Below are 15,715 nucleotides of genomic sequence, written 5' to 3'. Positions count from 1 at the left end.
AAACACATGTACATGAGTAGTAAGGCAAACTGGCAGAGGCAGTGTGATACCTTGGGTTCTGCCATCCATGTGGATATTACTTTAACATGTACCATCTACCTAAGCATTGTTGCAGACCATGTACACCCTTTTATGGAAACGGTATTCCCTGTTAGCTGTGGCTTCTTTCAGCAGGATAATACGATGTGCCACCAAGCAAAAATGGTTCAGGAATGATTTGAGGGGCACAACAACAAATTTGAGGTGTTTTCTTGGCCTCCAAATTCCCCAGATCTCAATCCAATCAAGCATCTGTGGGATGTGCTGGAGCAACAAGTCTGATCTATGGAGGCCCTACTTTGCAGCTTACAGGACTTAAAGAATCTGGTGCCAGATACCACAACACACCTTCAGGGGTCTAGTGGAGTTAGCTCAGGACTGTTTTGGCAGCAAAATGGAGACCAACACAATATCAGGGAGGTGGTCATAATGTTATCCCTGATTGGCATATATCTAGTATTTGACAGTGCTGCACTGGCCATCAGACATGCTGGGGCAAATCCTCATGAGATGCCTGACCGTTGAAAAAATGCTTTTTGGTTGTTTTTTTGATCGGCCTTGTTTGTGTGCCTGTCATTCAGGGCTCACATGACAACGTGCTGCATGCCTGCCTTTACATAATCAACCAACACCTGATCTAAACACCTACCCAACCCTACACTCCTCCCCCAGGTTGTTCCAGGCCGGATTTACTGGATGGCGAACAGATGCTTATATAAACCACCTCATACCGACTGGCCAACTTAAATTAAGCAGTGTCAAGGGAGTAGCTATTTTTTTCGCTTCCATACTCACACATCTACACTCCCACACACGTATGTCCTTGTAATACACAGTGACAGTAACGGAGAATTTAATTGTCTGGAGAAATAGATAAACAAAGGAGATTACTTTGCATTACTGATGAGTTTATAAAACTGCCAAATGCGTTACCTCAAACTCCCCGAACTGGTGATCTTCAACATTTCTTAGGGACTATATGGACCATTTTATGAACAAACACTACATAAATGAACTCTGCTGACCAAGTTTCTGCCTCCTCATTTCCCTGTTATTGTTCATATGTCTCCTGTTAAAGGACGCTTTGTTTTCCAGTTTATGTTTTTAATTGGAAGAACGCATCATAAAGCCCTTCGAAGCAGATTTTTTTTGTCTCGACCTGACTTAAGGAGCGCCCACTGCTGCAGACGTTTGATTTCATAATGTAAAAATGTGAAAGTAAAGCAGTGTATTTAGAAGACGTATTGATTTGTGGGTGCAAGGGAAACTTGAATTTATTGAATCTTAGCTCAGAGCATAAATGTGACAAGCTCCCTGGGATGTCTTCAGATGCAAAATATCTGTCAAGGCTGTCTGGAGCAGCAATCCTTTAAAGAACTTCTGCTTGCATTTTTCACCATGTTGCACACACTGCCTAATGTGAAAAGGGGCTGTCAGGCCTGTCTCAGTCCTCTGTCTACCAGCTCTGGTCACATTAAGATTCAGCGATGCGGACAGGAGATATGTTATTTATCTCCTCCATATTTAATGAGGAGTCGCCCTGGGAAGCAGATGGTACATTAGCTGTAATAAACCGGAGCTGACTTCAGTGGTTTTGTGAGGGAATCTAGAATTGAGCTGTTAAGGCCTCGCTGTTTCACACCCTACATTGTTGAAGGGTCAAAAGGTGTCTGATGTGCACAGAGAGTGTGTTCGCTTGCCTCGTACAAACACATCCCTTTTATAACTCTGGACAGGTTCTCATTGCCCCCAGTGAAGCATCATATATTGATGTGGAGAGAACAAAAATTACTGTAAGCTCTGACCCCTTTGTTCGCGGAGCCAGCATTAAAGTTGCTGAGTGAGGGCTTCACATTCAGCTGTGTTTTATTGTTATGCTCAGCAGAAGTGGTTCGAGTGTGCACACACACACACTTACGTGCTTGCAGGGATTCACAGAGTGTACACTATCACACAAGCATCCTGTGAGATTTCCGTCAAGTTCTGGAAATCAGGAAAGTTACAAGTGGATGTTTTAGTCATTAGAACATAAAAGGGAGAATTTTTAATCTCACTAATCTATGGCTCAGACTGAAAAACCAGCCAGCTGTATTTAACAGGTACATCTAGATGAAAATATTATCACAGTCAATTCTTGAAAACTACATCTGGCACAAACCATTTATCCCCTAAGGCCACTTCTGCAATCTGTAATTTTTTTCGACTGCTTACCCCACAGCTGGTGGTTTGTTGCTGTCTGTGATGTCTGAGTATGTTTCATGTCCTCGATTCACTCTTTGGAGAGGGACCAGGGACTGGTGGCAGCTGTCTGACAGTCTCTGTGCTCCTATGTTCTATAGCTAATGTTGATAATTAAGGGGACTGAATGAATTTTATTAAGTATCTGCTGTGCAATGGGTGCTGCTTTGAACCCTGCTGAGTCACAGGGCACCTTGGAGGTAAACACAAGCAGCTTTTGGGGAAGTCATAAAGTGGTGGGTGGTTTGAGATGATTCTTCATCTCAACTGGATGCTTCCTTAAAGCAAGACTCAGGAAGTGTGTGGGGAAAATAATCATGCGGTGTGGCATATCACATCTTGGCCTGATGAGAGAAAAATAAGCATGTCGGTGCTTATTGCTCGTGATGCAATCCAGCAAAGACAACTCCAGGGTTGTGGACTGCAGATTTCAGATAGATACCTTTGTTAGAAAGGCAGAGAAAAAATCTTCACATGTTAAAGAAACCTCCCAGCAGATGGACCAGGAGTGAGAAGGAGGCTGATGGGATGGAAAACAGTGGATCACCGCAGTGTGCTCATTGAGAAGAATGAATGAATAAATTGAATGTGATGGCATTCCTGGCGATCTTGAAGGCAATGAGACATTATCGATTTCTAAGGAGAAAACGCATTCTTAATGCGTCCAGGGATCCAGGCTTTCTTTCTCTTTCTCTTTTCTATACTTGCTCCTTTTCCACAGCATTTAGTCACCAAAAAATGAGTCAGGAGTGAAGCTTGATATACAACAGAGTGTAGGTTAGATGTACCACTTTAGTGGTTGGAACATTCAGCGCTCATCTCAATGGACAACAAAGCTGTACCTCCACCATCTGTTCCCTTTTGACACAATGCAGTGAATCAGCACTTTAGTTTTTTTTTTTTTTTTGAAAGAGTGCCTCCTGAAAGGCTTTTATCTGTGAGGATGCAGGCCGAGAATTGCTGCAAAGATGGAAATCTTTGTTGATATTTAGAGAACGGGAGCGATGCATTCGGTTATTGCTCCTGAGCCCATTTTCACACAAATTCTATAAAGCAAACAAGCTGTCCTAAGCATTTTTAATAAAAAAAAAAAAATTAAAAACTTTACAACATGATGAGTCATTTGGCATATGTACCACCTGGAAGATATCAGAAGTAAGTGTCAGCATTTGGAGCTTTTTGTTCTGTAAATACCTGATGTGAATGAATAAATACCTGCTTTTATCAGCCACAGTGTGAACACTTTTGTGTTTGTATGTGTGTCCCTGAATGTGGGCTATGTGTAGCTGAGGTTGCCATTTTAAGACACCCTGCCTTGGCAGTGAGCAATAGTTGTGCAAAGTTATCAGCTCTTTTCATTTTGGGCCTGACACTCGGGGTAAAAGATTCTGAGGTGAGGTGGGGAGTCGTGGATTAAAGATCATATCAAAGCCAGCGAATAGGTATAGTGATTCAGGAATGATGGAAGAGATAGCAGATGAAGCCCGAGTTTGTGGAGATATGGAGTGCAGCCCCATGTTTATCATATAGAGTACAGATAGAGGATAGCAATCAAGAAGATGGGGTGCTGTATGGCACAGTTTTGTCAGAGACTTTCAAATGTTTCACTTCTATGTTCAAGGACATGGAGTAGAAGATTCTAAAACATCAGTTGGTACACAGTGTTGCGTGTTGCCTCAAGGAGTCATGCAAAGTTTGCCTTTGTTTTGGTTTGAAGTCATACAGGAACATTTGGTAAGTGACCCTGTGGGGTGTTTTTAGGGTGTTCACCAGGAAAGTGTCAAGCAATGACAGTGGGTCACCTAGACATGTTCATTTCAGTTTATCAGTAACTATAATCATTAAAATAAATATGAAGCATGTGCTATAAAAAAATGGAAATGGATTCTTTTTTTTTTTGGGAGGGGGCGGTGTTTATTGTTGAGTTGATGAAAGAGTATACATTTTATTACGTTGACTGAGATTGTTTTTACTTAGGGCAAGGTACCATGTGTGGGGACACTTGGGTTGAAATGAAGAAGTCTTTTGGGGCACTGAGATACACTACAGGGCTACTTTTCTCCACATAGGTCTCCCTCTGATGTGACATAGTAAGACTGAAAACAATCGTGGTCAGTTCTGCCCGTAGAGAAAGACACTATACTTTAACAATGTTGATGGCAACATGGAAGAAATCCCTTTTCATGTTGTGTTTTGGAAGGTGGGGAAATTTGCTCCCCTTGAATAGCTGTAGATCCAAGAATCGCTCAGCAAAGAGAAGATTAAGTGCACACATTAATCCAGGAGTCAGAGCAATCTTGTAATCCACTCAGTATGCTAATTGCCTGTTCTTTCTCCAGCAAAGGGGTTTACAGGCCATTAAATGGCACTGAGCAGTTGACAAAGGATAGCCAGCATGCTCCCCACCTCCTTTCCCTCTCTCTCTATTTCTTCCTTGGACAGGCCGTTGCACACCCACACAGTGCTGCTCTAAAGAAGTATGCAGAATGAAAAAAAAGAACTGTGCCACTGTGATTCTAAAGCAGTTATTTGTTTTGCAGTGTTAGGAGCAGAAATAACAAGACATGGTTCTGTTGCAAGTAGACCTGACAATGATAAAAGTGGATCTCTTGGTTGTTGAATGAACTTTTGATCTTTGTGACTCTGAATTGGCTTCTTTAGACATTTCCCCAGCATACCGAAGTTTTCTTGTAACATTTGTCTGTATCTGACAGTGGTACAAGTAAATAATGAAAGATCGTTGAGTGCTATTGTCTCCACTGCAGTCCCACTCATTCACAACCCTCCCTTCTCCCACTTTACCAATACACAAGGGGATCACACCAAGGTAAAGTGAAATTCTTAGCGCACTACTGCCTGTGTAGACCCCCAAGTGGCCTTGGCAGCATCAAAATGATGGATGTTGTTTCAGATCAGGTTTCTCGCTACACTGATAAAACAGCCTTGTCAAAACACATTCACTTGCTATGTAAGCAGATAAAGATAGTTGCAGATAATTAGAAGATTTGTGCTTTGCGTCATTTATGGTGCCAACTGCCAAGGAACGGGGCTGTGACGGATGACTCAAACAAGAGAATTCGGCATGAAGCCTGACTGCAAATGTTGCTGGTAATGACCAGAGTGTGTTTTTCAGATGCAGCTAATGAGAACGGCCATTAGACATAAATGACATTTTAAAAACCTGGGGAGTAAGGAAATGAAGAAGTACTTCAGATAGACTGCCTGTAGGCAGAAAATATGGCAAGAGCATCTGGAGGATGCAGCACTGCGTTCACACGGATGACCTCCACCCGGAGCGTTGAGGCTGTCAGTCATTTCACTGCTGGTTACTGTGAGGATGAAGGTTCATTACAGTGTAACCATCTGCCATTCACCTCAGTATTCACATATCTCAGAGATCTGCACAAGTGGCATTTATCTTTTGTATTTGACAGATAAACATTTAATGGGTAAATTATTTTAACTGAGCCCAATAGCAAAGAATTTTTGCTACTTTTGCTGAGAGAGACTGAGGCAATGAACGAGCTCATGGTTTGTGTGGATATATTGACTCAGTCTTAGGCTATGCACTGCATCTACAAAGCAAACCCAAGACAGAGAATCAAAATATTGCACAATGGAAACCACCAGATGGATCTGTTTTCTCCTGTTTAAACAGTATCTCTCAAGCATGTGCTCCTAAATCCCAAGATTCTGTAGGCTTATGTTGCAGCCAATTGCTATGCACCATGATTGATTAGTCGCCCATCTCCATTTGAATGCATGCAGATCTGGATAAATCACTTCCTCTTTGTTAAGAGGTTGTAAATACATATAGTGGCAGTCAAACACTATTAAGGGCTTAAAACTGCTGATTCTAACACTGGCAATTTGGTAATTTCTTCAGTAAGAAAAATATATTAAGACTTAATAAGACTGTATTATTAAAATATTAGCTGCAGCCTTATATTTTAGCTGTGTGTGTGTGTGTGTGTGTGTGTGTGTGTGTGTGTGTGTGTGTGTGTGTGTGTGTGTGTGTGTGTGTGTGTGTGTGTGTGTAGACAAATCACAGTACATTTTCTGCCAGCTAGAAATGTCAGCATGCTGACAGCTACATATAAGTTTTTTTGCTGAGGTGGGTGACATTGTGGCGAACACAGATAACTGTATTTTCTAAGCCAATGTGTAATATATTTAAAAGTTTTTGATACTATAACAGAAAAAGGCAGGCTTACTGTCATCATACATCTCTCCTGCAACTTTACATTCAATGTATTTTGTATTTCTCAAGAATAATTTCAGCCTGGTGGAAGTGGGTCGGAGTGGGGGATGTGGTGGCATGGTGATTAGAAAACAATTACAAAGAGCTCCACTAAAAACATAACCTGAATGTGAAAAATAAGAGCTTTAAGATGTGAGGTACACTTTAGACATTTTCTCTCTTTTTTTTGAGTGTGTGGGAGTGTTTCTGTTTGTTTTGTTTTGTTTTGTTCTGGGAACCCTGGTTAAAGGATATTTTCCTGAAGAAGATGACCTCTAAGTATTCTCTTGGTACCTCTGAAGGTATTCTGAGGTGATGCCTTTCTGTTGCTGTGAATATGAGGGGGAGTGGGAGTATGATAAAGTGCAGATGAGATGTTAAGGTAAGGCTGTATGTGGGTGGTTGTCTCTCAGGTTGAGAGTTTCCCCGGAAGCAATGGAGGTCACAGTGGAAAACACTGCAGTAAATATGCTGCTTACCGACACATTGTTGGCAGTGAAAACATTCTCTGTTCACTCTGGGAAAAAAGAGTTTATTCCACTGCAACATGCTGAACCCACCTCACAAACCACAACTAAATAAAACTCAAATCTCTCTCTACCATTATATTCTTACACTTCACTTACAAAGGAAGCCTTAGTTCGATAAAAAAAAATAAGAGTATGCACAATTTTGCTGAGATCTGGGAACAAACCCACTCTGAAGGTAACCAGTGTAATTTGAGACGAAGATGGTGAAAAAGTTGAAATTTGACCTACCATACAGTTACGACCCATTTTATTCATCCATCCACATATTGTCTATACCTCTTTATCCTCAGTAGGGTTGCGGGGAAGCTGGAGTCTGTCCCATCCTGGACAGATCACCAGTCTATCACAGGGCTACACATACAGACAAACAATCACACTGACATTCACACCTACAGACAATTTACAATTACCAATTACCTCAGCATGTCTTTGGACTGTGGGAGGAAGCTGGAGAACCCGGTGAAAACCCACAAAGACACGGAGAGAACATGTAAACTCCACACAGAAAGACCCTAAGCTGGATCCAAACCCAGGCGACATTGCTCATATTATTCATTCCAATGCCAAATTTCATTTTATAGTAAATACTATTGTGACCTAAAGGTTTCTTCTGACTGGACATAAATATATGACGGTAAAAAAAAACACACTTTCTTCTTTGTCCAGGTGAGCTTTTGCAAAAGGTTGATGGGTTTTATGTGGCTGTCTTTGAGAAGTGAAGTCATCCTTGTTAGGCGTCCATACAGGCAGACCATGTTTAGAGCCTATTTGAGAAATTGATACCAGAATTGCTTAGATTCATCAGGACCATCTTGGTGGCGATCCTTGCATTCATCTCAGCCAGCTCTCACACTGCAGTTCTTGTCAGTGCAGGAGTCACTTTTGGCTTCCTGCCACGCTCTGTAAGATTTTTCAGTGTGGAACTCCTTGTACTTTTTGATGATGCTTTGCGCTGTGACCATCAGCACTTGAAAATACTTAAAGGCTTTATAGCATTTTCCCATTTTGTGAGCAGCCACAATGCACAATTGGAGGTCCATAAAAAGCTATTTGGTTTTAGCCATGACATCCAATTGAGTTGAGTATGCTGTAGAACATGGTAGTACTGATCTGCACTTTTCAAATGGGATAGAAGTTGCATTTTCTCAAAAACCATTAGACAGTTTCAGTGGATATTGATTAGATTAGATTAGATTAGATTAGATTAGATTAGATTAGATAAAAATATATACAAATTACTATAAATCAAAATTTGTCTTAGCTACGAATAACTTTTGGTCTCACTGCACATGTAAACGTATTTTCTATGTACTGAGATTTTTTTGTTTCACAGAATCAGCAGTGTTTATTTCACAGTTGTGTCCTTCACTTTTAAGTCCCTACTTGCGGTTATTGTTGTACCACACGGAACAGTGTTTGCCTAAAAATGTCAAATTTTGCATTCCATCCCCCATTGGAAGAATAATTCAGTAAAGAGCTTTTTGAGAGGCATTAGAGGTTCTGAGTTAAAACTGCGTTTGGCAAGTTAGCCCACTGGCTCTGGCTCCAGATACCAGCAGGAGGTAATTGGTTGAAGGATGAACTTCGAGAAGTTATATAATGTGATGTTAGCCAACTGCACACTGCACGCTTACTTCGAGTCATAAAGCAGGTCCGCCTTCACTTCATACCAGATGACAACACAGAGAAGAAGAAAAAGCCTGGTGAGATGATTTAGGAGGGATGTCACGCTCCCAAAATTGTGGCGCTAAAGTGATAAAAACCACCTTCTGTTACCTTGAAATGTACAGATACTGATTTCAGTAACATTTATGAAATCCTGTTTGGGATAAAGACAGAAAGTAGAGGAAAATTAGAAAGACTTTGCCCACCTCAGAGCTCCCCTTTTAAACAAGGACACAAAAGCTAACAGAGTGAGGAGAACCTTCCAAAATGAGGTCATCTCCGCATATCCTTTGATCCCTCCATTCTTCATCTCGGAGGCAAGTGGCATATAAGAGGATCTATCTTTGTGAACAGTTTTGAGCCCCCAAAATTACAAACAAACTAAAGGCGGGGGATCGATAGAGTGTGTCTCAGAGAATGATGAACTGGCACTTCAGAGGGGGGAAATCAATGTCGTGTTCCCTCTCTCTACCTCCCCTCCTCTCTCTGTCTTTCTCTGTGGGTCCTAAACTCTCTTCACAGTCCTTATACTGCAGTGTTTAAGTGTGCGTGTTGCTCGGAGCAGGGTCTCTCACTGTGATTTAATGGTCCTTTGTTTCTTATTCCTTTTTAGCCTGGAAGACCCCTGCCACTTTGATGTGTGAGTACACCCACCAATAATGGCCCATAGGATACACAGTGGAAGTAAGTGCTTCTGCTCTGATTTACCGTTTTAGTGTTCCTCCACCCCCTGCTTCCCCTCTGAACTTCAGTTCATTTGAGGCGGACGTATTGATCAGCACAACGCGGCAATCTCTAAATCATAACACAGCACTTAAGACGAAGCTGCCAAAATGAAAGCATCTATTTATTGCAACACATGCCTCAGACTGCTCCGTGCGCTGTGTTGTCTTGCATTTTTATTGCCTCAGTAGGTACAGTAGTGTTTGAGGCAAAGATGTTCGCAGCCTCAGAAAAACAAAAGGAGGCTCATTATATATCCTAAACATAGAATTAATAAAGTTCCTCAAGGGGAAAATTGGATTCCAAGAGCTCTGTCTGAAGCTAGAAATTAACTGTTGAATATTTGCAGTCCTTGAGGATCACATTCATAACAGAAGGAAGTAGTTCTCACCTCAGTGTAGCTCAATAAGCAATGGGGACATTCTGTTCAAAGAAGTAAGAAGTTTATGATGACTGTTTGATTTGATAGGTATGATCTTTGTATTATATATGGCATTAGCTTAGCAATTGTTGCTCCCTGGAGTGAGGGAGTTATACGATTAGTAGAGCATGATTATCTCAGCACATGAGGGTTTCACTGAGTGGAAACAGGTTGGGATTTGGACCCGTATACATTCTGTCTGTTTGTCTCAGCTGAGAATAGGGAATTAATACCAGCTCCAGCTTGAATGTGGTACTTTTTCCTGCGACAGATAAGGGCATCTGTTCTACCAGCAGCATTGGCAGCTAACCAAGCATTGTTTGGCAAACACCTACAAAGTTGTCCAGAAAAACAGTCCGAAGTAGGTGATGGAGTGCGATGTGGCTCCAGGGAAGGCAGTTTCAGTCTATTGGTCGACACAACTGTCGAATGGACAGCCACGAGATTTGGTACAGATATTAATAGCACCCAAAAGGATTTGGGCCCACTGAGTTTGACTGGAATATCTCAGAAACTGTTGGATGGATTACTGTGATGTTCAGAAGATGCATTCTTCTGATTTGGAATCGACCGGTTATTGACATGGCAGATTATTGGATCTCATATGCAACATTTTTACAATTGTCAGCATTTTCGCGAAATATGTTGAATTGTTAAATGCACTTCCTTGACTGTGTTCTATCTCTGGTTGCCTCTCAGTGATTCTAAGCAACAGTCTGTCCTCAGCACTATCTGATTGGTTTCACATCATTATTAATAGTCTGTCAACACTGAAGGATATACTTCAGGATATATCAGTAACAAGGTCAATATTTTCACTTTTTCCTTAAAATGTTTTAGCATCTGCTAGATGGATTTGCATAAAATTGTCTGTATTATGTGGTTCCCCAGCAATGTGTTTTGCTTCCGCTGCATTATTTGCTGTAGTGCCACCAGGATGCTAACTTGATCATCATGAGGTCAAAAAATGTATGACTACCAATGTCCAAATACATACAAAACTAATGCTGCAGTTATACTTTGTGTTTAGTGCTAATGCAACAGATGTCTCTATACCTGCGTGCTAAAGAAAAATCTTGAACAAGTAAATATGAACATTAAGAGGTCAGCATTACACATCAGCCTGCTGACATTAGCATTTAACTCAAAATATTACTATTGTTGAATCATGGACTGTATATAAAAGATGGACATAACCTCTGATTCAACTATCTGATTCACCGCTCGCTTATTACATAGCGATGGGGAAACGTCAAATTTGAGAATTCACAGTGGTAGTTCATGAACAGCTGATGTTGTGGTTGTATGCTTCTTAATTTACTTAGCACAGCAGCAAAGACACACTTTCCCTCCTTGTTACACATCTCAGAGTAGAGGAAAAGTCAAAAGATAAGATATCTTCTTTGTCCAGTCTATTTCTCCTAGACATAACTGAGCTCAATTTAACATCAATATGAGATTTGGACCGTTTTCTCATACTTCCTAATGTCAGTGCCTCAGAGATAGCCTTCATCTCATCTCAGCCCGATCCTAATTTGAGATGATAAAAACCTAATTTTCCTTGATCAATGCAATTATTTTTCATTTGTCAGAAATAATCAGCTCTTGAGCAACAGTAAGACCCTAAAGAAAACATGATAGACTCATAAATGAGTCTGCACAATACCACAAGTTTATCTCTGTGGTCAAATTCAAGCCTGGATATTTTTTTCTGATTTCAGAGTTGTCTTACTTCTAAGATCCACATAAACATTCACTGATTTGTTACAAATCTCCCGAACAAATGAGAGAATCTCTGTCCTTATATCTCTCAACATATGTGCATCTGTTGTATAGTGTTTCATACCTGAACACAGGTAACAGCAGTATTGATTTTAAAGTTGTTTGGATGAGCAGTGGCCAATTTGGGAGTCTTTTTAGAGTTTTACTACTCTCTTTGCTCGTGCTAGCATGGCTGTGACAGCAGACAAAGCACAAATTTTATTAATTATTCCTTGGCGGATTTATGTGACGATCAGTGTATGTTTGTCTGTTTGTCTGTCTGTTAGCAACATTACTCAAAAACAGACTACGGGATTTGGATGAAATTTTCAGGGAAAGTCAGAAATGACACAAGGACGTATATAGTCTGGATCCACGGATTTGTTAAAGATTTCTGTATCATTGCGGGATAGCGACACAATGTCACTGTAACTATGACAACAAGTGAACACTATGTCAGCTGCCTGCTAATGATCACATGATTGCGATCCTACTACAAATCGACTGTTTTGGTCGTTTCTAATGTGATAGTACATCACAGTTAGTGTAGAGGAGACACTGTTGGTATCTTTGGTACATCTTATTTCCCTTTTCAGTGCATATCTGTTTGGCTGGACGCTTTATTCCTATATGTTATAAATTACCTGCACCACTGTTACTTCACACTGTGTTCAGCCTGTGATGGCCTCTCTGCCTATCCGGGGTTAACCTGCCTCTTGCTCAACATTTTTAAATTTTTTGTCTATTAGTTGCTCCATATGGTTGTTAAAAAGAAAACCATGAGAAGCCTCTGAGCACAGCAAAATAACTCCTGCTTTTCTTGTGCTTTGACCATTATTCTCAAATAATTTGATTTCAGAAGTCAGTAATCTCCAAAAACAAGACAATTTGTTTCTGAGGAGACAAATAGAAGAGTCTTGTGAGCTGCAAAATTTTCCTTTGGAACTCTTTGCACCACATTTTCTGCATGAGTGCATGTATGCAGAGGGTGCATGTGATCTGCAATAGGAGGCGTGTTGTGTGTTTGAAAACAGTCTGTGTGCAGGTCTGTTGGCCTGTCCTGGGCGTTACCTGCTTTTGTGATGTTGGTGAGCTTTTAGACAGCCCCTGTCGGCATTGGAAGGCAGTGCTGTCAGCTGTGGAGAACTCTTCCTGTCAGCCCTGCCTCATGAAATTTAGGGCTACGAGATGAAGCCTGAGACAGGTATCCATGTGGGGTGACGGTGGTGTCAGGAGATAGAGAGCTATCCATCTGGCTATTTCACTATATACAGAAGCTATGTAGCCGCTGTATATATCTAAAGAATCTGTTTGCCTCCACTTCTTTGTCTTTCTTTGTCTCCAGGGGTGCAGTTTGGGGTGGGAGGCTGTTGTGTGTCAGTAGTGAAATATTCATAGGACGTACAGTGAGTTTGACGAGCCGTTCTGACACCTCCATACTCTTCACCCTCATTTTCATTTCCTCTCTGGCACCAGCACTTTACCTCACAGCTCCCCTGGTCTGCCGTTCACCAGCGTACTGCATGCTCAGTACAGTCACGATGAAAAGAAACTCACAGCACACTGCTTTGACATTACATACCTGAGAGAATGAGATGTTAAAAAAATAAAACAAAACCTGCATTTCCACAAGACATGTTGGTTGAAAGACTTTCATTTGAGCTTTTATCACCACTCTGAAGGCTTTCATGCTGTAACCGGCGCTTTAGAGTGCTCTCTTTAAGATTCTTTTTGCCTTGTCACAATGGGAACACTTTCAATCTAAATTTGAAATCAATGGGAAATTCCGCATTAGGGGCTGTACATGGCTTCCAGTATTTCCCTACATGTCTTTCAGTGTCTCTGGGCAAAGTCAGACAGACCTAATTTACCCAGCTGTATTTCAGGTTCAATTAGAAAATATTGTATTAAAATAAACATAGAAATAATGTCCACAAGAGAAGTATTATTCTTGTGAAGAGTCTGATTTGTTACTAAGAATGCAGTGTTTCTTCTGAGTGCATTGAAATCTGGTGTATTGTGAATAATATAATATATACCTCTTCTACTATGGATTTCTCAGTTTATTCAGCTTTTGAAAGTGATGCATAATAATGATTCTAGTAATAATTTCCTGTCCCTCACATTTAAAACAAATGCCAAGATTCCCAAACCCAGTGTCGGATAAGAACAATTCCTCAAAGGAGTTTTAAGAATTTTTTTTTTTATCAATATCCACTAAGTATTAGTAATTATGCACATTCCTGCTGAATCTGCGTAACTGTCTCACTTAGATAACACCGTAAATATATCTCTGTTACTTTTATTGTTTTTCTGATACTTTGAACTTGCTACACTTGCTGTTTTTTGACTTACAACACTTGGTTTTGTAAGTGTTCCACTATTATGCACCAAAACACCAAGTCAAATTTCTTATATTTGAAAACCCACTTAGCAGTAAAACATTTTGTAATTATGACTTCGCCAGGGAACGTGTCAGAGTTGTGATGATCTGCGAATGTTTGTCAATCTGTCTGTTTGTTAGCAACGTTACTCAAAAATGGACTAACAGATTTGGATGAATTTTTCAGAGAAGGTCAAAAATGACGCGAGGACCAAGTGATTAGATGTTGGCAGTGATGCAGCATACAGTCTGGATCCACGGATTTGTTAACAGTTTCTGTATCATTGTGAGATAGCGGCATGATGTCACTGTAACTATGACAACAAGTGAACACTACGTCAGCTTCCTGCTAGGGGTCACATGATTGCGATCCTACTAGAAATCGATCGACCACTGCGGGCTTTTCGGGACTTATCTTTCGGAAATGATAGAAGGAACAACTGATTGAATTGTGGGGGTTTATCCGAGTTCCATCATTTCCCACCACCTGCTGCATATTTAGGTCACGCAATTTGGTATTCGTACAGAACGTACACATGCATAGCACATGCCTGTGCTCAGCGCAAGGTCATTAACTACACCTGACGTACACGTCAGCGGGGTTACTGCATTCGCTTCGGTATCTGGCTGACTGGCTGGGTAAGGATGTATGTGTGTATGTCCGTTCAGATATCTCTGCAAATGCTGAAGTCAGGATAATCAAACTTGGCACTGAAGATCAATCTAAGGTCCCCTGCTCAGTTGTGGAGTTAGAGGTCTGGGCGTGGTTCTGTCATCTACTGAGGGCTGGTCTAGTTTTTTTATTAAAGATTTCATCCATCAGAAATGATACGACTGAGCAGCCTTGGTGGAGTACTGTGCTCTCTGGGTGCTTTTCTTGTTTCTATATTGGACGATTTCCTTGTATAACGTTTCAACAGTTTTGTATATTTCAGTCGGTGTTACTCAGAGAGTTTGCATTCCTTATTCGCTGAAACCATCTTTTTAACATAACTTTGAGCAAACTGTTTAGTTGCTTAATTCCTTCACATTCTTTTCAGCACTGCTGTATGCATAGTTATAACCCCTGTCACTGGAAACAAGATTTCTATACAACTAAACTGCATTCTGAGTTATGAAAATATGAAATAAACATGTTTTCATAAATTCATATGTGTAAATGGTCAGTATGTTTAAGTTGTTTAGTAGCACTACACGTGTCAAAAACAGAAAAGCAGCCATCTTGACAGAGGCCTGTTTGAATACTCAGCTCTACCTGTGAGATGGCATCCTCCCTGTCTGCACACTTCACAGCATCATCCTGCAGCAGAACGATTAGCCTCAGGAAGAAAAGTAAACAGGGGCGGATAAAAGTCGCAAATCATATTTTCATTATGTTTTTCTGCAGCCACCCTCATAAGTCATCATCACAGTCGAGGCCTCTATTTCCAAACTCCGCGGAAATATCAATATGGATTTAGGAGTCTCCCTGAAGCAAGGTCCTCAGCTAATTAAATCTGTAATCACTTTGTACTGTAAAAACACAAGCAGAGGAGGGGCAAAAGGGAGGGAGGGTATATGTGGTGGTTTAAATGAGGGCCAGTGGAGTTTTATTTAACAAAGACAGCTAATTGGGTCAGAGCTCTTTATCCTCATAAAGCACAGAGGTTTCCTGCCATCCAGTCGGACCACTTACGGCTCTTTGCACTCGAACAGACTTTGACTGCATCTGAGAG

At 40.9% G+C, this 15,715-nt stretch overlaps 1 protein-coding gene across 7 annotated transcripts in view; it reads left to right on the top strand.

The window, feature by feature from the left end:
- mgat4c (mgat4 family member C) overlaps positions 1–15,715 on the top strand; it is a 128,469-nt gene that overhangs the window by 45,913 nt on the left and 66,841 nt on the right. For 5 of the 7 annotated variants that reach the window (XM_051951966.1, XM_022211041.2, XM_051951969.1 and 2 more), the window contains exon 2: positions 9,326–9,396. The exons of 1 other annotated variant lie outside the window; for it this stretch is intronic. In XM_051951966.1, the coding sequence (XP_051807926.1) occupies positions 9,372–9,396 (25 nt within the window). In that variant the 5' untranslated portion in view covers positions 9,326–9,371. The remainder of the gene's footprint in view (positions 1–9,325; positions 9,397–15,715) is intronic. One more of the 7 variants, XM_051951970.1, reaches the window with a different exon arrangement.

Source organism: Acanthochromis polyacanthus, chromosome 8 (genome assembly GCF_021347895.1).
Source record: "Acanthochromis polyacanthus isolate Apoly-LR-REF ecotype Palm Island chromosome 8, KAUST_Apoly_ChrSc, whole genome shotgun sequence".
Taxonomy (NCBI): Eukaryota; Metazoa; Chordata; class Actinopteri; family Pomacentridae; genus Acanthochromis; species Acanthochromis polyacanthus.
The sequence above is the reverse complement of the archived record's forward strand: the minus strand, read 5'-3'. Positions and strand labels throughout refer to the sequence as shown.